The sequence below is a fragment of the Neltuma alba genome, unplaced genomic scaffold (assembly GCF_004799145.2).
Source record: "Neltuma alba isolate B1F8T4 unplaced genomic scaffold, ASM479914v2 tig00002369_pilon, whole genome shotgun sequence".
Lineage (NCBI taxonomy): Eukaryota > Viridiplantae > Streptophyta > Magnoliopsida > Fabales > Fabaceae > Neltuma > Neltuma alba.
The window spans coordinates 12,603-32,201 of record NW_021632835.1 but is presented as its reverse complement, the minus strand read 5'-3'; the positions used below and the strand labels follow the sequence as shown (position 1 = coordinate 32,201).

The following is a 19,599-nucleotide window of genomic DNA, read 5'->3' as shown; positions in this document are numbered from 1 at the left end:
CAATTTGTGACACGAATGACCGTAAGCTTAAGTGGAAAAATGTTGACATGTTGATGATTGGTGTTGTCAGAAACTAAGTGATGTTAGGTTCTGAAATTAGAGAAGGGTCTCTCTTATATAAATAGTAATCATAAGAGCTTTGGATGGGGCCCTATTTCTTTTCTAATTATTTAAGTTGATCATTATGTCATTGCTGCAATACGTGAGTATCCCTTGAGATGTGTTGCTGTCAGAACGCTGGCCAGGGTGTTGATTAAGTCAATCATTTACATTGAACTATGCTCTTTTTTTTTCTTTCTTTATCTCTCTGCGCTCCTATCACGACATTTCTCATAGCATAATTTGTTGTTGATGAATTTCAGACTACATATTAACTTTGTTATAAACTTTAATAGTGCGAATACATTAGCATGATGGATTTAAGTTTCCATACCAATTGTAGATGAAAATACTGGCTGTTGTTGTCAGCCTGATCTGAATGTGACAGAGATCTCAATTGTTTTTTTCAAACTAGTTTTAATGGTATAGATTGCAGGAAGAAACTCTAATCAGAGAATCATTTCATTTCCTTAATAGTTCTGAATGAACATGTTGGGTGGAAGCTGCCTTTAATAGTCATAATTAATTTTTTGTTATGAAACAATTGTTTGCAAGTAGTTATGTATTTGTCTTATATGACTGTGTAGGGTTTCTAAGGGTGTGAGAGATATACCTGGCAATTTCCAGTCTGCCACTAGTAATGTTCCTTCTGGGAAAGCCCTCCTATATTTTGGTTTGCTTCTAGCGACTGGTGTCTTCTTTCTTTTCATTGCATTTACCTTTCCTCTTCCTGTGATGGTGGTTGTGCCTCAAAAGTTTGCCATATGCTTTACTCTTGGGTGTGGATTTATCATCGGATCATTCTTTGTTCTCAAAGGTCCAAGAATCAGCTTGCCCACATGGCATCAAAGGAGGTACCCTTTTAAATTTTATTTCTTACTGTATAAGTATTGCATATTGATGATATAGCTCTTGATCAGTTATGACATGCGTGCTTTATTGTGTTGTTTGGTCTTGTAAAGGAAGTCTCATTGATTTGATTTTTATCCTGTGGATGCTTTATTTTTTACACGATCTCTCATATCGCCTACATTTCAGAGGCTCCCCTTCACATTGGGTTTTATAGGCAGTATGATTGGTACCATATATGTGTCAATGGTGCTTCACAGCTACATTCTCTCCGTGTTATTCTCTGTCATACAGGTATGTTTCATGTATTCTTAATGTGCTTATTCTTTGTTTCTTTTTTTGACCTTGCCTTGAGTTTCTTAGATGCACTTTTGAGTTGGGAACTAATTTTCCATGACATGGGGCATTTGGTATTCGTGTCCAACACCTCTCTGCAATACTTTCAAGATTGAATATGTTGGACTGCAAGAATTAATTGGGCATTTGCTTGATGCTTTCTCATGGTGTTTCAATCATACTAGGCATATTTTAGATGTGAAAATTTTGTTTCGGACGTATGTACTTATGTAGGTTTTTTTGGTCTTTCTTGTGTCCTTAATTATATTATAGATTTAGCCGTGGTGCCTATGTCCCTTTTTCTGTCTGTTTCAACATCCATAGTTCTGGTTACATTTACTGTTAATTTAAAATGTGCAAAGCTTTTGAACCCACCTCCTGGAACTAATTTAATTGGTAAGGTGGGATTAGGTGCATGTAGGGCCTATTGTTCAAACCTCCTGATGTAAGTAGGGGGGGGGGGGTGAAAAGCCTTTTAGTATAGTTTTTTGTTTATCACTGTTACCATTGCTTTTATCTGGTAGAGTGAATTATGAATTTTCTTTCTGCCTACTTGGTAATGAGAAATATATTACGGGTATGACATTGACAGTCTCATAATGTGGTTTGGGTCAGCGGGGAGTGAAAATCCTCATAAGTAGATGCAGATTTATGCATTTATTTATATATTATTTTCTCTAAAACCATCCAATCTCATTTTGAAATTGATAGGTTCTGGCACTTGGGTACTATGCAATATCTTATTTTCCTGGTGGATCTGCTGGCATGAAATTTTTGACATCTGCTCTCACATCTTCAATAATGAAATGTTTTGGGAGGTGACATATTTTAGCTGATGAGAGGTGAGGTCTGCTCTTTAGTTGATGAGATGTGGTAGTTGAAGTGTAAATTTGTCTCTCAAGATATGTCATGTTCCTTGAAACTTTGAACTGATATGAGAATATAGCTGATTTGACGCATCATCTAATGTTTCCAAGAGATTTCAGTGTTTGTTGTAGCATCTTGAAGGGATTTATTTTTCGAATACAAGCCTCAAGCTTTCAGTTGCAAAGAATATTGCCTGATCAATGGGCTGACCAAGTGTTCTGCATTACTCTTCATGCCAACTCTCAAAAGATTTATCCTTCTAATGAGATATTATTTGACGCTCTTTCTTTGATTTCTTGTTTGCTGTTGGCATTTTCTCCTGTTGGTAACGGAAACAAACCATATTGCGGGCGAGACGAAGGGGGATTTATATAAGTTCGATCATTTTGATTTTAGATTGAATTTATCTATAGATCTTGTATATATATAATTGCACTATTTATATCCTAGCTAACTTCAAACTCCGGAAAAAACAGGGGTTTGGTTCAAATTAAAGCAAGAAAATCAGTTTTGTAAAGGGGAGGATTTCTTAAATTGAGTTTTAGTTGGTCTGGGCTGTCTCGTGTGAGTCTGTATATTTATCGAGGGTTTTAATTGGGCATTCATCCGATTGTAAGGGTATTGGGCAAATCAAGTTAATAACATGGTTTGAAAAATAGGAGGAATATATATTATTAGTCACATGGATTCTTCAATTATTATGAATTACTATTTTCGATTTTAATATAAGAGTTAGTTAACTAATTTGAGTAAACTAAGAAATTAGTTAAGGTAGTTATTTGTAATAAATAAGTATTGTCTTATTAATCAAGTGTATTAGCTAAAACTATTATTTTTATGAAACTTTTTAATATGTGCAACTATTATAAAACTGTCTTAAAAAATTAGATAAATATATATAAAAAATAATATAAAGGTATAATTATATATAATAATAAATAATTGTTAAGATAAATTAATGTAAATTTTTTTATATTAAGATGCAAATGTAGTATAAGTAAAGGAAAACTGCGTAGTGTTAGTTTGATCAAGGGACTTCATATGTCCTGTAAATAAGGATGTAGACCAAACTTCATAGGTAAAAGAGCCACTTCTACTTGAGATCAATAATACGAGTTAGTTGAAAGTCCTAAAAATCAATTAGGACCGTTGGATATCTGGAATTTTTTTGCATGCAAATTTGTTCTTGAAGTTTAAAATTGTAAAAATATTACCTCATACTGTTAAAAAACTAGCATTAATCGTTAACATTTTTAACAGTATGTGATACTATTACTACAGTTTTAAAGTGTTGAGCAAATTTATATCTAAAAATACTTTTGAATGTCTAGCGTTTTCAAGTGAAAATTTTTGGGATCAAATTTATGTCTTAACGTTTCGAGCAAATTTACATCTAAAAAAACTTTCAAATGTCAAGCATTTCTTAGTGAAAATTTTTAGGACAAATTTATGTATTAATCTAAGTGAGAATGGAATGGAATATTGGTCATCATACGTTTGTTCGATATAATATTAAGAATATGTGAAACATTTATTTATTTTTCAATATTAGCTGAGTGCCATGTATGGTGCCGGTGGTGTTGGTGAAGGAGGATAAAGTGTTGAGGAGAGTAAGAGGGTGTGGACAAGAGGGTTGAGGTTGTGTTAACAGGGGAAGACTGAAGAATTACCCCAATAAAATGGTCCTAATATTTGACTTGATTAGATAAATTTTAACATGCATACAATGAATTTGAAGTTTTTAAAATTTTTGCTATTTTGTATGATTTAGTTAATTTATCTTGATTTGGGTGGAATGATATGTGATGTGTAAGGATAAATTCCCCCATGATAGGTCAAAATTATTAGTTTAGAAGTAAGCTAAGAGTAGGAAGTGAAACCAAATTGGGCTTTTAAATGATTTTATCTTCTCAGAAAAATTATGATTCTCTCAAAAAGCACATCTGAGTTCCTTCTTAGTTTAGGTGGAACCAAATCATGATTTTAAAAGTAATCTTATAATGTACCAGGTGAGTATATGAGAAGAGTTTTATTTTGACTTACAAAAAATAATGTTTTTAAGTACTTTTACTTGATGCCAAACACCCATCCTAATCTATCAAAAAGCCTTTTCTTTTCTTTTCTTTTCTTTTCTTTTTTTTTTGCCAGAAGTCTTTTTTCAAGGTTGCTTAGGACCTTTGAATTAATTCAATTTAATATATTTGAACCCACATGTTAATGCCAGAAGATATAATGTAAATTCGTCTTGTCCAATATTGATATTACTTAGGAGGAGTCACTCAAGCACTGTGTTCTTGGCTTAGGTTGGGCTCAAACCTCAGCCTAAAATTTTTGTAAATTTTTTTTAAATCATGTAATAATCAATCGTATCTTAAAAGTGAACACCTTGCAAGTCCTAAATCATTTCTAAATTTCAAAACAATTAATATGCTTCCTTTCAAAATATACTTAATGCATTTGTATTATCAAAGGCAATGCGAGTATTTAAATCACCACCACCGTAAAATTTTCTCGTGTTTTGAATGGTCATCAGTGAAAATTGCAAATAACGTAGTCATAGAATGTTTCAAGAAGCTTATAAATTTTTAAATATAAAATATTTCAATTCAATTACAAAGAAGCATGCCCAGGCATGAAAAGACGCACAAACTCGCCTCAAAGATCTCAAAAACCTCTATAAATTATGTGAGCTCAAACTCCCACCATAATTAGCAGCTACTGTACAAAAACTATAAAGTATAGATATCAACCCCCCCGGGGGGGGGGGGTTTAATTATCCCATTTTTAACCTGAAATTCTCATGATAAAAGGAATTTTCCGCGTGGGGTTGATCTGCTTCTCCTGAGTTCAGGCATGGGTGTATTGCTTCCTTCCCTGAGATTTCTGCTTGAGCCATTTACAAGTTTGTTTTCAACCCTGCTAGCCAATAAGGGTTCCCCTGCTTGCATTGTTCTTCTGCATATAATAAAATATTCCCGACTTATAATAAAATGCATGCGATGAATTCGTCAATTTTAGGAACCAAAAGAAAAAAATTCACTAATTTAAGAAAACTCAAGTGCTTGAGCTTATTAAGTCAAGAGAAAAATTGTTAGTTGAAATATGGCAGGCATACCTGGGTTCAAGGTTCTGAGAGTTTCTCGGGAAATTCTGACGTATCTTTCTAAGGTTTAAAGCACCATGAACTGGCGACTCGATTAGGCCAAAATCATTTTCCGGCTCAGAGTAATCACTCTTTCTAGCTGCCTCCAATGTCTTCTCATCAGCAATGTCCATTTCAGGGATCAATGCGGGGATGAAATCAGACTTCTGAATCCTAAAAGGGAGTTGCTGATGCTGCTGATGTTGATGCTTGACCTTGGCCTTCCCCTCAGCCTTGCTCTTTCTTATACCACCTTGTCTTACTGCAGTAAGTGCTTGTTTAAATTGTTCCTCTTCTTGTTCATGATGAACTTTCCTGGAGGTGACCTTCTGGAGGTTGAATAGAGCTTCAGAAATATTTTCCTGCTTCGTCGTCTCGTATGAACTTCCATTAATCCTCGAGTTATTGTCAGTGCATGGGGCCATAGGCATGGGGGAAAGAGATTTGTTCACTGGTACTCGGGCTGGAAATGGATGTTTTACTATTGGCTGGTTATCTACCATGTCAATTTTTACCTTGCTTTTAATGACTGAACCTCTGTCAGTGGATATTGATCTCCTGATAGGAGGAGACGGTGATCTTCCTTTAGCTGAGTTTGCTATCTTTTCTTCAGGCAGATGAGGCATTCTTGGGGTGGATTCTTTGTCCATGAATGATGAGGGAAATCTTGACCTTCTTTGCTTTCCCGAGGAACAACTTCTAGCCTGAAAATGAAGTTTCAGATTGAAGCATGAGAGCAAATGCAGAGGAGGATTCATTGAAGCGCAGTTTACAAATATGGTATAAGTGTTATAATATGGCATTTAAGTACCTCGTATATTTTATCATCAGTCGGTCGCTGGGAGGTTTCCGACTTCATGCTGGCATTGACTCCTAATTTGGGAAGGCGAAATGGGGAAACTGCCCTTTGTTTCTGAGATTCTACAGTGTTTCGAGCATGCCCAGCTCTCCATTGCTCCAGTTCAGCCTCCTTCCTCTCCAATGCCAACTTGAGGTTTGATACCTAATTAAAAAATGGAAAAACCATTCATCAATGTCTTGCATGCATTGAATCTTAAACTGCATCACAAGTGACCAGGAAATCAACCTCCTCTTTCAGCTCTTTAATTTCACCGGTTTCCTTATGAGACTGTGCAGCACCAAGTTCAATGGATGCCACCCTCTCAGCAAACTTGAGCGTGCTAATTGTCTCCCCAAGAGCATTTTGTTCAGGATTTATATGAACAAACATCAAAGTTTTGGCATGCCCACCTTTTGAAATGAAGTTTGATAAAAACAACAAAAATAGAGCAAAGATTAAGATAATTATATGGAAATTCATGATACAAGTTATAACCCAAAAAAAAGAAAAGCAACTATATTTTCAATTTAAACCACAAAGCATTCAGTGGCCAGATTTATCCCCCAAAAATATGCAAATTTGACTTTTGAAAATGAAATGGAAATCACTCCAATTCGAAATGCTGTTATCACCGATTGTCAAGAGCAATTTGCACTGAAGGGAAATAGAGAGGATGAGGGATGGGATCTTCCATGAGAAGCTTATGTCTATTACCTAAAGAATCTTGTAATACTTGTGTGAGCTTGCTATTTCTGTAAGGAATATGTGGACTTTTTTGTGCCAAAGCAGATATAACATCTCCCAGTGCAGATAGAGATCTATTTATATGTTGCGCTTCCTTCAGTCTTTCTCCCGCAGCCTCAGATTTGTCCACCCTTTCACTTCCAGCCAAATCAACAAGATGGAGACAACCTTTAAGAATGGAATTAGAAACTAGCTCTCTTCCTCGAACATGAATTGTCAAAATACTGCAATAGGGTAGCCAGATTATCTTAGTATATAGCTACAAAACAAATGGAGAGGCCAACTAAGCCCATGAAGAGGAAATTTTACCTATGAGAACGGCTGCTTCGCTCGTTTAGAGCAGTAGCACCCACTGCCCGGTTCTTCTGACCAATCCTCATTAAATCAAGAACATCTTGAGTACAATTAACTGGAACTAAACAAGCATCAGGCACATTAAGGCCATTCAATTGGGAGTTGTTTCGTATATCTAATGTAAACCTCGTTGTTAAGGAACTGAAACACAAACAAGTGCTTCAACCAACCCTTTAACCCAGAAGCAAGGAAATATGATAACGTAATATAAAAAAGCAAGTATGGTTAAAAGGATATCTTCTATTAGAGCCATCACTGACTAATAAATCTCTCACTTGTTCATTGTATATTTCAATCATCTGTACTCCAACATCATATTTTATGGCATTCAACCTTTCCTTTGATATCTGGAATAAGTCACACAGAGCCCTGTAGTTTACCCCCCATGTCTCTTCGGTCGTTAAATCTGGGCCACTCTGTAAAAGCATAAATTCACATCAATACCACAGACATGCATGTACAAGAAAGGACGAGATAATAACGCATCTCCAACTAGAACTAAATTTTAACTCCGTAAAATTTAATGATACAATTCTCTTGGTGTAGGTTCCAAGTTCGATAAAATGGATAGCTATTACCCTTAAGGTTGATGAAGAGCATAATATTTAATTTAATTAACAATTGTTAATAGGTTGTAAAGTTTCAGATGAATGTTCATCTGTGAGTGTTTGATATTGTTTCCAACGGGTACCCTTCTCCGGAGGAAATGGCTCCGAACCAAGATGCTAGTTACAGAGTACTTTGCACCACAAAAACATTTATTATTGGGAAAAAAAAAATCACATTCAGGTTCCTTCATCTCGTGCTATAACTAACAAGTACTTAAGACTAACAGGCTTCACACGATACCAAATAAATTAAATCCATAAGGTAACATAATGAGGAAGTTCTAATACGTCCAAAACTACTATGCATGTGCAATGTGAACTTACCATTGTGTATGTCTTCCCAGAGCCAGTTTGTCCATATGCAAAGATGCACACATTATAGCCATCTAAAACAGACCTGACCAATGGTTGCGCGTCAGCGTATATTTGTTCTGCACATGATAATAAAATCATCATCATTACTTACTTTGAATATGAACTAAAAAGATATTAACTCTAAACGACATATTAGCATTATATATATATATATATGTATATTTCTAAACCAATCACAATCGTTTAATCATACTGCACGTTAAAACGATGCAGCAATTGAAGTATACAAATTATTTTTTCTCTCTCAATGACAAAGAAAAATAAAAGAGTGAAAAGATAATTAAATCATTACACAGAGCGGTCTATGAGCTACGTACACATACCGATAAAAAACAAAGCCCAAGTTAATACTATAGCATTTGCAATTAACCAATGACATGTGAAAAAATTATACCTTGTGTGACATTTGTTGCAAAGACCTTATTGAATTGAAACACTCTCCTTGCATCTTTACCCTGCTTAAGGGGATTAACGATCATGATATTTCCACCTTCTCCTATATAATCTACAGTTGACTTTACATTTGATTGTCCTGGTAAGAAGGGTCTCACTCTGCAATAGACCCTAATAGTTCCTATAGAAAAACAAAGTTATCAATATCCACCATAACATTAAATTTGCCGACAAGGAATATTTTAAATTCATGTGCACCTTTCAGGTCTTGTACTTGGTTGTAGAGTTGGCGGTTCTCCTCCAAGACTTTGTGGTAGGAAGAGGCTGCCACTTCTAGGCTCTTTATATGATGCTCTAAGTAGGACAACAAAATTAATTCAGTCTTGTGGGAAGAACAATCAAATTGAAGGACGTGACAAATGTGGAAGATATTTCTCATGAAAACCATTTCTTAGATTCTCACCAAGCCTGCCCAATTCTTGCTCCCACTCTGATTGAATTTGTTTGACCTCCATCTTTGTCTCTTGGAAAAAGTATTTCATGCCCTGAAGCATGAGAAAGACCCCTTATAGCGTGGGTGCTGGTGTAAATATGACCAAAGCATACTCTATTTGTTAATTCCATACCTCAAGTTGACTCTGTTGATTATTAATTATCTCAACATGGTTGGAAGAATAATTGCTCTCATTCCGAGTGCGGTCAACTTTTCCTCCACAAATGCAGAATTTTGAAAAATCCTTGGACGCCAAACTACTTCTTTGGTTAAGATATAATGAGATTGCTTCTATGAACTCTGTTTTTGATAGGCAACCAATATCACCTTTCAATATTTTCTTCAAGAAAAGACCAAGCTGCAATATTGCAATATAAGAAAGGAATGAGTGATTAATCCTATTGCGTTGAGAAACAATCATAAATGTAGTACCAACAAAATTATTCGAACTTTAAATCACCTGATTGCGTTGAGAAACAAGCAATGCTGAGAAATCTTTGACTACCTTACCGAGCAATACATCAATTACCTAAAAATTGTACGCCTATTATCAGCGACATTGAATAAAGCAAGTAGAAGAAATGCAAAAGTTCATTTTTGGAAAGTAGTAATTAAATCCTCATAAAAATTTCATTTGTCATCGTCAATAAAATATTCATGGCTTTTATAATTCAACGAAATGGTTGTTACATACATATGATATCAGTATAAATGTATAGCTTTTAGTGGTCAATCCAATATCTTCAAAATGCTTATTTGCTAATTGCAAGAGTCATAGAAAGTATGAAGTATTAGATTAGAATATAAGCTATAGCAGTAAAATACACTGGAAAGGCTCTTACCGACCATTGAATTCATAGGCAGATCTTCAATCCCGTCCATCTCTCTAAGGTAAGCTTGAAGGAGTCTGAGTCCAAAGTGATCAAATAGGAACGCCAACGCATTGAAAGTTCTGGTTTCTTCAATCGAGATCTCACTCGATAGATGGAGAAATTCTAGCAGCTGTTCATATTGTGATGACTCAGACTCATCCAGGGATTCATCAGTACCTTCACTGCCAGTTATGGAGGAAGAAGACTCTTTTGGAAGTGAGACAATCCTCACTGTTCCTCCATACCTCCATTCTCCAACTCCACCCGCTAGCTTCCATTCATAATATCCTTTCAAACATAGAATACAATCCACAACTTTATTCATTGAACCACCCTGCATTTCCAAGTTTATAAACAGAACAAGATTAGAAGTAAAACGACACAATACTTAACATTTAGAAAATTAAAATTAGTACAAAGTTAACCTTTTCTAAATCTGATGCTTCAAACGTCAATAGCTTCATATCCTTGACAGCCTCAAGAAAATTTCTCATATTCTCAAAATACTGAATGGCAGACTGAGCGGCTCCTTCTGCAGATTGAACAGCAAGAGTAGCATAGTCGACCACCTTTTGCAAATCCATTACCCAGAATGAAAATGAAAAGGACAAACATCGTCAAGAGTGCACAAAATTGTTGTGATGTAATATCATAGAACGAGGCAGAAGCCCAAATAAAAGGGGAGAAAACGCACCTTGAGAACAGCCCCGGGATTGACTTTGTTGAGGACGTTGCAGAGAATGAGACCATTGCGAAGTGCAAGGCAGAACTGTTCTTCGGAGGGCTCTTTGGAAAGTGACGCCGACGCGACGTGGTCCATCTCGCGCAGCCATTCTGCTGCTTTATACCTCCTTGAAGCTTACCACGTACAATCACAAGCATACCCAGTTTAAGACCACTTCTCATCAACAAAGAAGAAAAGGTTTGCCCGTTTTCTTAACATGATTTTGGCCATTCTCAATGAAATATTCATGGTTGTTATGAATTTATAATTCAACGAAATGGTTTGTTACATATATATGATATCAGTATGTATGCATCTATGTAATCAATGCAACGTCTTCCAAATGCTTTTTTGCTCGAATTGATGGCTACCACTAAAACGTGAATTGAATTGAAGTTTAGTTTCACAATTCACGCAGCTTTTCATGAAATTAAAACCTATTGTTTCAGAAAATATATGAAACTAATGTTAGTTCCTGACATTCTAAGTAATAGCTGCTCCTTAAACTAGGAAGCAATTTGTTATAAATTTTAGTTTTAAATAATGTTTTCGTTGAGTTGTTCCCGCCGTCCGTTCTTTTTAAGTTAAAACTCTTCTTCTTTTTTTGTGGCAAAATTAGATATACTGTCTGATTTAAAATGGGATATAATAATTTGATTGCTATTCTACCCTTGTCACTGTTAAATTTCAGCAGTAAACCTTTGCTAAGAGGGCCAAAAATAAAGAAATTTTCACCACGTCCTGTTTCCTGTGGGGCCCGTAAAGTATTTTCCCAACAAATGTGGACAAAATAGGAGTTTGATTGAAAGTTAGTTTGAAGTTTGAACATAAAGGTAGTAAGATGAAGGGCCCTGAAAATGACTTGAATGGTGGAATGAGAGCTACTATTTTTCCTCATTTTCCGTCCTGCATCTCGTCCTGAAACCCAACAAATATCCAAAACCTCCTCTATCCCAAACCTCTCAGTTAATTAATTAAACAAGGTATCTAATTAATAGATGGGTGGGTCGGACAATTAACAACTATAACCCGCCCCTACTGACAACTCATTCTGTTGATCAAATGGAACAAAGCAAACGAACAAAGAAATCCTTACAAAGAATAGAATTCAGTTCTCGATGTTATCAAATAAGAATAATTATAACAAAAATTATCACCAAAAATTCAAGGGGCTGCTTCGTGCAAATAATTATATTTCCTAAAAATTTAATTTTTGAGAAGGTTTATGTATTTATTTAATATTTTATTTCATGAAATATTTATTTAAATAAATATGCCAAGTTTTAATGTTAACAAGATAAATATTATATTATAGTTTTAGGTATAAAGGGTTTAGTTGCAAGGATTTTACTCAAGAAGTCACGTCCCAAATTATTTTCTAAATACTCAAAACTTTTTTTTTAAATCAAACAAAAACAGATCACCTAATCCTCAGAAAATTTTCCTTCCCATCAAAATCCTCCCTTGCCAAGCCACACGTAAATGACCTCAACATTTTTATATGCCCAGATATGCATCTTAAACACGCATAATAGAAACTTCATGTAAAGAAAGGCCCCGAGTGGTCCGAATCACATCATGTGCATGACTTTTCGTGTTCCTAGCTAATTATTCTAATTGAGTGGAAATTATCATTTTTTCCCTCTTTGGACCAGAAAGTGGAAAGGATCATTACTGTTACGTCTTTTCCTTTTAATCATTTTAACTCTAATCACAAAAGGTTAAAAAGAACATGTATATAATTAAAGTTAAAGGAGATTAACTATAATTAAAGATTCCAATGGTAGAGCTAAGAATTCTTTCGGCGAAAATAATCAAAATTTTTGGACCCATTCCTTAAAGCGGTTTTTGCCACCACATGCCCCGCTTCTTGCGCTTCATCATTATGTGCTTCATTATCGTTTGGAACCCTTCTTCAAATTCTTTTTCTTTTCTCTGTACCTCTTACCTTTTACTATTTTTTCTGTTTTTTTGTTTTTTTTTTTTTGGCTCTTGGGAGATTTATCCCCCTTCGAACTGTTTGTTTCGTAAGTAACGCTAAATTATTACTTTTTGATTCTTTAATCCCTGCTTTTTGTTGTTGGCCAAAAAAAAAAATCTCCGTTTTTTGTTAAGCAAAGCAAGTTATCTGTCTTCTAATGATTTGGTTGACCAAAGCAAACAATAAAACCAAAAAGTAAGAAATAAACAAATTATAAAAAATAGGGACAAAAATTTATCGGCCCTCGAGCAGAACCGCCGGTTAAAGTGCCACGACCATTTGATTTTGCTTTTTAAAGTTTATTTGGAATAATTTTACAGGCATACCCCATCTTTTTCTTAAACAAAACAAGGAGAAAAAAGAGAAAGAAAAAGATATCTCAGGTTTAAAGAAAATTATAAGAAAATGTATATAATCTCGCAAAAACTGGAGCACCGGATAAAGTGGGAACTTAGCTGAAAATTAATTCGAGTTATTTTCATGATTTTATCTGACAATTATATGACATAATTTTTTAGTCAAAAAATAAAACTACTAAACGTCTAAAACCATAAAGTGAAACCAAAACCGCTTTACCTAAAATTAAACCAGCACAGGTTCAGATATCCTCAATAGGTATAATTTTTATTTTTAACATGAAAAAAAAAACTAAAAACCAAACTGTGTGCATTTAACATTTAACACCTGTGCTTAATTTATTTTCAGATGAAGCAGTAGGTGATGGGTTGTTAATGTAACTCTGCTTCAGGGCAATAAAAATAAGTAAAAACAGAGTGTATCAGATCAGCATCAGTCTTATTATTATTATTATTATTACGTACCTGCTTCCTCTGCTTTCCTCTGAGCTAATTCGTGATCGTTGATGCTTTCCTCATTGACGACGAATGAAGCCTCATTATTGTTAGAGTTAGCGACCAATCCTTTCAATCCTCTCTTTGAAGGCGACGTGAAGAATGAGTTGCCGTTGCTCTCTTGCGGCATCCTACTTCTTTAGCTTTCCCAGAAAACAAACAAAAATCGATTTCTCTCTGCAACCAGAATTCCACAAAGATTCACCAAATTAACAGAAAGAGACTAAAATCGTGAAGGAATTCTGTAAATAAAACGGTGATTATGATCCAGATTTCAGAATACAGACGAAACAGAGAGAAAAAACTCATTGAGTTTTTCTGAAAGACGAGACAACTAGTTGCTGAGGAAATGCTTAAATTTTGTGGCCCGAGATTGAAATCACAAGAAAACTAAAAATCTTTCAAGAAAAAGAAGAAAATGATTAACATAATACTGGATGATTTTAACGAAACATGCAGGAAGTAAAATCCAAGAGAGGAAAAAGTGTTGTGATTTTGATGATCATAGAGGAGACAAAAAATCGTAAAGAAACGCAGATTGTTGAAAGGAAAAGGAAGCATAATTTACATGAACTGGAATCTGTTTCATGCAGCATTCAGGAACAAACAAGAGAGATCGAAGACCATGCGCAGTGAGGTGAGAATGAGAGAAGGATTACCTGAATCTGAAGATCAAAGGAATTTAAAAAGCGTGATGGATCGGAGCTGAAGCAGAAGCAAGCTTCTCGTGTGGATATGTGAATGATCAGCTTTCAAAAATGCGGGGACTTCTTTAATGCGGAGAGAGTTGAGAGAGTGAGCGAGAGTGGGAGAGGAATATGAAATGAAAGGGCCTACGTTAGATTTCAAATGCTGGTTGGTAGGTTTTCAGGACCCAAAAGGAACATAAGGGACGGAACCGTCAAGGGGCACTGACGGCGTCGAGACTGTCGTTAGCCACGTGGCAGTGACATGTGGGGTTTGGGGTGGGCCCTTGGTTCGTTGGACTGAACGGCAGGATCCGGCCAGAATGATGGCGCCCTACTCGTGCTTTTCAAAATCTTTGCACTTCGTTTAAAAATGAAATAAGGTGCTTAAATATTTACATATTTCAGAAATATTTCTAAAAAAGTATTTAGTATTTAAACATTTTTTATTTTTATATATTATTAAAGTTTTATTTCATATTATTTTTGTTATGAATTGTTATCTACTCTTATGTTTGATTGTTAAAAATACCAATCACACTGTATAATTTAACTGTCAAACTTAATGATAGATAATAATCATCGTATTTTTGTTACGAAAATAAAAATATGCGGCATATAAGAGCCAAAAAAAAATAGGTGTTAGATGCTCTTCTATGAATACTTCTGTAATATTTAAACATTTTCTAAATAAATAAAACATTTGAACAACCGTATGGAATACGGCCCCTCCAGGACCCTGTTTGCTGGTATCTGCGTGAAAGACCAGCATGGTATTCCACGCATAGGCCCTCAAATTTAAGCTCATAGAGATTTATTATAATAAACTTTAAAGATTAAGAAGTTATTGATATATGATCCAAAATCAAGAGTTTTGCATAATCCAACTTTTTTTCTTAAATAAAAAATTATATCAACTCCTTCACTAAAAAGAACAGAGAAGGAAAAAATAACAACAAAAAGTGAACATAATCTCTCATCATATCTATAACATTATTAATTACACGTATTTGATACTAACTCTTTAACACGTACAAACAAGATAAGGATTATTTGAGAAAAAATTGATAAATATTATAGGCAAAATAAATTAGAGTCTTATATTTAAAATCAAATAAAATTTCCAATTGATACTTATATTAAATATCAAAGAGTAATAACTAAGTACATATTTAAAAATTTAAATCACTATTTAATACTATTTCATATGATATATAAAATATATATAAATTAATAATACTGCCTATGTTTCACAATTAATGTCACCAAGAAATTTTATAGTTCAAAATATGTATCATTTTCATCTTCTAAAAATTTCATGTTTTCCCCTTATTTAATATAAAAATTGAGATCAAATGAATGAATGATAATGATTCAAAGAGCATTAAGAGCATTTTAAGAAAAATATTAGATCTTGACAAAATCTTAGACTATTCAATGATTTGTTTTTCGGTTTTTATAAATATTTTTTAACATTCTTTAATCAAACGAAGGGACTATATAATAGGAAGAACTTAATTCTTTATTCTTATTTATAAGTTTTAAATTTGAAAAGTGATGCCATCTATTTTATAAATTTCAATTTAGGTTTATTTTAATATTTAATATATTTTTTAATGTTGTCTTCAATTATTTCTCTCTTGTCACATTTTTTCACACACTCTTTTTCATTTTTTCTCTCAGTTATTATAAGGGCATATTAAAAAATAAAAATATATTTCTAATATATTTGTTGTTTTTAACTAATTTTACCCAATTATTCATTATTCATGAATTATTTATTTAAAGTTTGTAATAAGAACCAAAGGAAGTATTAATTTGTGGCCAATTTAGTTCAAGTGTTCTTTTTTATTTACTATTAAGTCTTTAAAGTTATAACTAATTTAGTCAAAGTCCCTAAAAATGACATATTACTGATGCAGCAAATATCAGCAATAGGGATTTTAGTTAAAATTTTGCCAAAATTTATGTCGAAGTTACTAATATTTATTGGAACAAGGGTTTTAAAAATGTTGAAGTCTTTCCTAATCACTAGTCACCGAAACACAAGTCACCCTTATTAGGATATTCTCTCTTATGTTTCTGCTCTTATTAGTAGAGATTTGAAGTTTCTGCTAATTTTATGTCTAAGAAAATTAATTTTTGTATTAATGATCTGATTGGGAAAAAGGACATATTCTTGAGGATGAAATTTTTAGAAGATGAAAATGATTCATATTTTGAACCATAAAATTTGTTGGTGACATTAACTGTGAAACAGAGGCAGCAGTATTAACTTAGATTTCTTATACTCCTCCTGTCCTTAATATAAGACCCAATTCTTGAGTTGGTTTTGGTCCTAAATATAAGACCCATTTCTCATATTTATCAATTTTCTCTAAATTACCCCTATAGATACTCTCTCAACCATAATTAAGTAGAAGAGGGAGAGGGGGTATTAAGAAAGATGATTATGGTGTTTTAGGAAAAATGTGTCACTTTTCTTATAATTAACGACTTACCTAACTTCCTTAATCTAATCAAATTTGTTAAATGGGTCTATTAAAGACCGGAGAAGTAAATCATATGAAATAGTACAAGTATTAAATAGTGTTTTAAAATTTTCAAAGATAGGCTTTAGTTATTACTACCTTTTTCAATATCGGAGCTAGTTAAAAATTCAATTTGATCTTAAATATAACATTTGAATCCACTTTATCTTTAATATTTATCAATTTTTTTAAAGTAATTCTTATGATGTTTGCACATTTTAAGGGATTAGTATGAAGGAAGAATTACAATTAAGTTCCATAAAAAAAGAAATAACTACTAAAAGATCTAATAATAACCTGAATAGCCTATAATGACAAATTCTAAAGTAGAGAATAACAATATCTGAGACTTGTTTTGTAATTTTTTTTCTTGCATGGGACTTCATTGTAATTCTCCCTAGTATGGGATGCATATAATTAATAAGAACATTTTTAAAAAAATTATTTATTTATTAAAAATAACTAATTTAACTATTTTTTAAAATATTTATAAGTTAGTTATCTTTGCACCGCTACACACCATCTTGGGCTGAAAAAAAATGAGAGGGATAAATTTAAAAAAGAAAAAGAAAAAAACTTTACTTGTTGCATGGGATTAATCAACCCCATGTATATAAGATTGAGGAATACCATGAAAAAACCAAATCACATATATATGAGTTTAACTAATCTACCATAACAAACAATCTCTTATACTAAATATTTTTTAATAAATTTCTTTTAATCCTAATTTTAATTTCTATTCCTAATTTTTATTACTTGACCTAAAAGTCCATGTGGGTTCTTCTGACATCGAACACGTATATTCGGATATATTGCTAGAGCCGGGAAAATGAGCTGAGCCCGTTTAGACCCTGAAATTATGAGGGCTGGGCTTTATATTTTTCCCTTTAAATGAGAAATAAGCATCATGTACAGGTATTGCCACGTGTACATTGACCAGACGACTTGTGACCTATGACCAAAGTACATAAAATCACACTAGATATTTCCTACTAATTTAATATTTATTTTATTTTAAATATAATATTTCAATTTATTTTATTTCTCATATTCAGTTTTTAAAATAGTTCCTTCAATCATTACACATGTTAATTAAATAATAGTTCTAATCATTACATATTATTAATAAAAATATTTTAGGTAAAACAATATCTATTTATTATAAATAGCCAACCTAACTAATTTATTTAATTTATTCAAATTAGTCAATTAATTTTTTATATTAAGTATTAGAGGTAGTATTATTAAATTGATGCGGATAGTGTTAATACTTAAGTGTTTAAATCGACATCAACCTGAATATCACAAAAACAATATAATTTACTTAAAATATGCAAAAATGTTTGTATATAATTTGGAAAATAGAACATTCAAATAAAAAGATATTAATTCACACATGCTACTACCACAGGAGTGTTGGTCAAAGTGGCAGATCCCTTAGACTCTTTGACTAGCTGGTCTCGAGTTCTAACCCTAAGTATAGAGAGTAACTCCTGTTGGGATACCTCATGTCCCTGTCAAAGGATCTTAGTGTGGCAGAGTCAAATTAGCCTGATATCATTAAATATATTAATTAGAACTATTATTATTAGAAAAATATATTATGATTTTATATTTAATATCAAAATAAAAATTAAATAAGGTTTTATATTAAAGATTGGAGGTGGTAATAAATAAAATAAAAAAATTAAAAATGTCCTCAATCACCAAAAAAAAAAAAGATCGACCCAATTCATATGTCTAATATTTGTTTTTATCACATCGGTTGAAAAATTGACTTACCGGTTAGCTCGTGTGATTGACTAATATAAATTGATTTTTGGTTGTTGTAATAAATTTATTTTTTTGTGATACATATAAGATTATAAGTATCCTTCTATTAGATGCACTGTTAGCGTCCGCCAGTAAAATACTTTCACCATTGGTGTTCTTTCAAATCTTCATGCTTTCACCGCTCTGTCGAAAATTTCCTCTGCCCCACCACACACATGTTGGTACCATGCTTAGGCCCTCAAATTTCAAGACTTGAAATTATAATAAATCTTTGAGCTTTCAAATCTACGTGAATGACTTCTAGCTATCAATTATGTGTTACTTCTTATTTTTAATATAAGACTTTATTTTATTTTTATTTTAATTCTAGATATAATATTCCAATCCACTATGTCTCTTATATTTATATATTGTTTTTCCTAAAATAGTCTTTCTAATAATAATAATTCTAGCTAAAGCACTTGATTAGTAAGGATATTTTAAGAAAGATAACACATATTTATTATAAATAACTAACTTAACTTTTTTTCTTAATTTTCTCGAATTAATCAACTAACTCTTATAATTAGGATTGGAGATAGTATCTTTTAAACTTTTTTGTTATGTGCGTATAGTCCCTCAAACTTTGATTGATACATATATAGTTCTCTTGAACTTTAATATGATTGGTGTAATGAAATGGAGGGTGAAGAAATTTTAATGAACTCAATTTAAGAAAATTAAAAAAATGAGATTATAAAATTTTAATTAAAAAATATATAAGATAAGTGAAACAAAAATTAATTAAAAACTTTTAACTTTATTTTTTTAATTTATTAAATTGAGTTTATTAAAATTTTCATTCTCCACCCTTTCTTTCATCTCCTTCATACAAAAACGTACCTTGTGCCAACAAGCAACATGCAAAATCAATCGTGTAAGAGTTATCTGCGTAAAGGTAGAAGTCTAAGGAGTTTATCATAGACCTCAAAGGTTATAGAAATTAGGAGAAATCGCAACAAAAAAAAACCCTAAAAATTTGAAAAACGTAGATAAAGACATGTGACAACTTCACTATGGGTTTTGACAACTTCATGA

General features: G+C 32.8%; 2 protein-coding genes across 2 annotated transcripts; one reads left to right on the top strand and one right to left on the bottom strand.

The window, feature by feature from the left end:
- Positions 1–678: 678 nt before the first annotated feature.
- On the top strand, positions 679–2,546 carry LOC114722820 (protein transport protein SFT2-like; the record flags this gene model as incomplete). Its single annotated transcript, XM_028908927.1, is given in 4 exon segments — positions 679–919; positions 922–953; positions 1,138–1,242; positions 1,996–2,546. Coding segments are annotated over 4 exon segments (489 nt in total), but the record flags the coding sequence as incomplete, so codon positions are not given.
- Positions 2,547–4,717: 2,171 nt separating this feature from the next.
- LOC114722812 (kinesin-like protein KIN-14F) lies at positions 4,718–14,341 on the bottom strand. The gene is made up of 18 exons (XM_028908916.1): positions 14,189–14,341; positions 13,500–13,706; positions 10,668–10,831; positions 10,399–10,542; positions 9,948–10,307; positions 9,562–9,630; positions 9,235–9,459; positions 9,072–9,153; positions 8,867–8,962; positions 8,610–8,789; positions 8,165–8,271; positions 7,470–7,648; positions 7,188–7,352; positions 6,849–7,102; positions 6,381–6,544; positions 6,105–6,296; positions 5,267–5,997; positions 4,718–5,106 (listed from the first exon to the last, which is right to left on the bottom strand). The coding sequence occupies exons 2-18, from the start codon at positions 13,657–13,659 to the stop codon at positions 4,950–4,952; spliced, it is 3,429 nt and encodes a 1,142-aa protein (XP_028764749.1). The 5' UTR covers positions 13,660–13,706; positions 14,189–14,341; the 3' UTR covers positions 4,718–4,949.
- Positions 14,342–19,599: the final 5,258 nt, after the last annotated feature.

What these genes read in the sequence shown, in the direction of transcription:
- LOC114722812 (XM_028908916.1), bottom strand. Translation starts at nt 13,659, where the DNA reads ATGCCGCAAGAGAGCAACGGCAACTCATTCTTCACGTCGCCTTCAAAG. An exon ending in AAGCATCAGATTTAGAAAAG is followed by an intron (nt 10,308 to 10,398) that starts GTTAACTTTGTA and finishes TTGGAAATGCAG; the next exon opens with GGTGGTTCAATGAATAAAGT. An exon ending in AGTGATGGCTCTAATAGAAG is followed by an intron (nt 7,353 to 7,469) that starts ATATCCTTTTAA and finishes AACGAGGTTTAC; the next exon opens with ATTAGATATACGAAACAACT.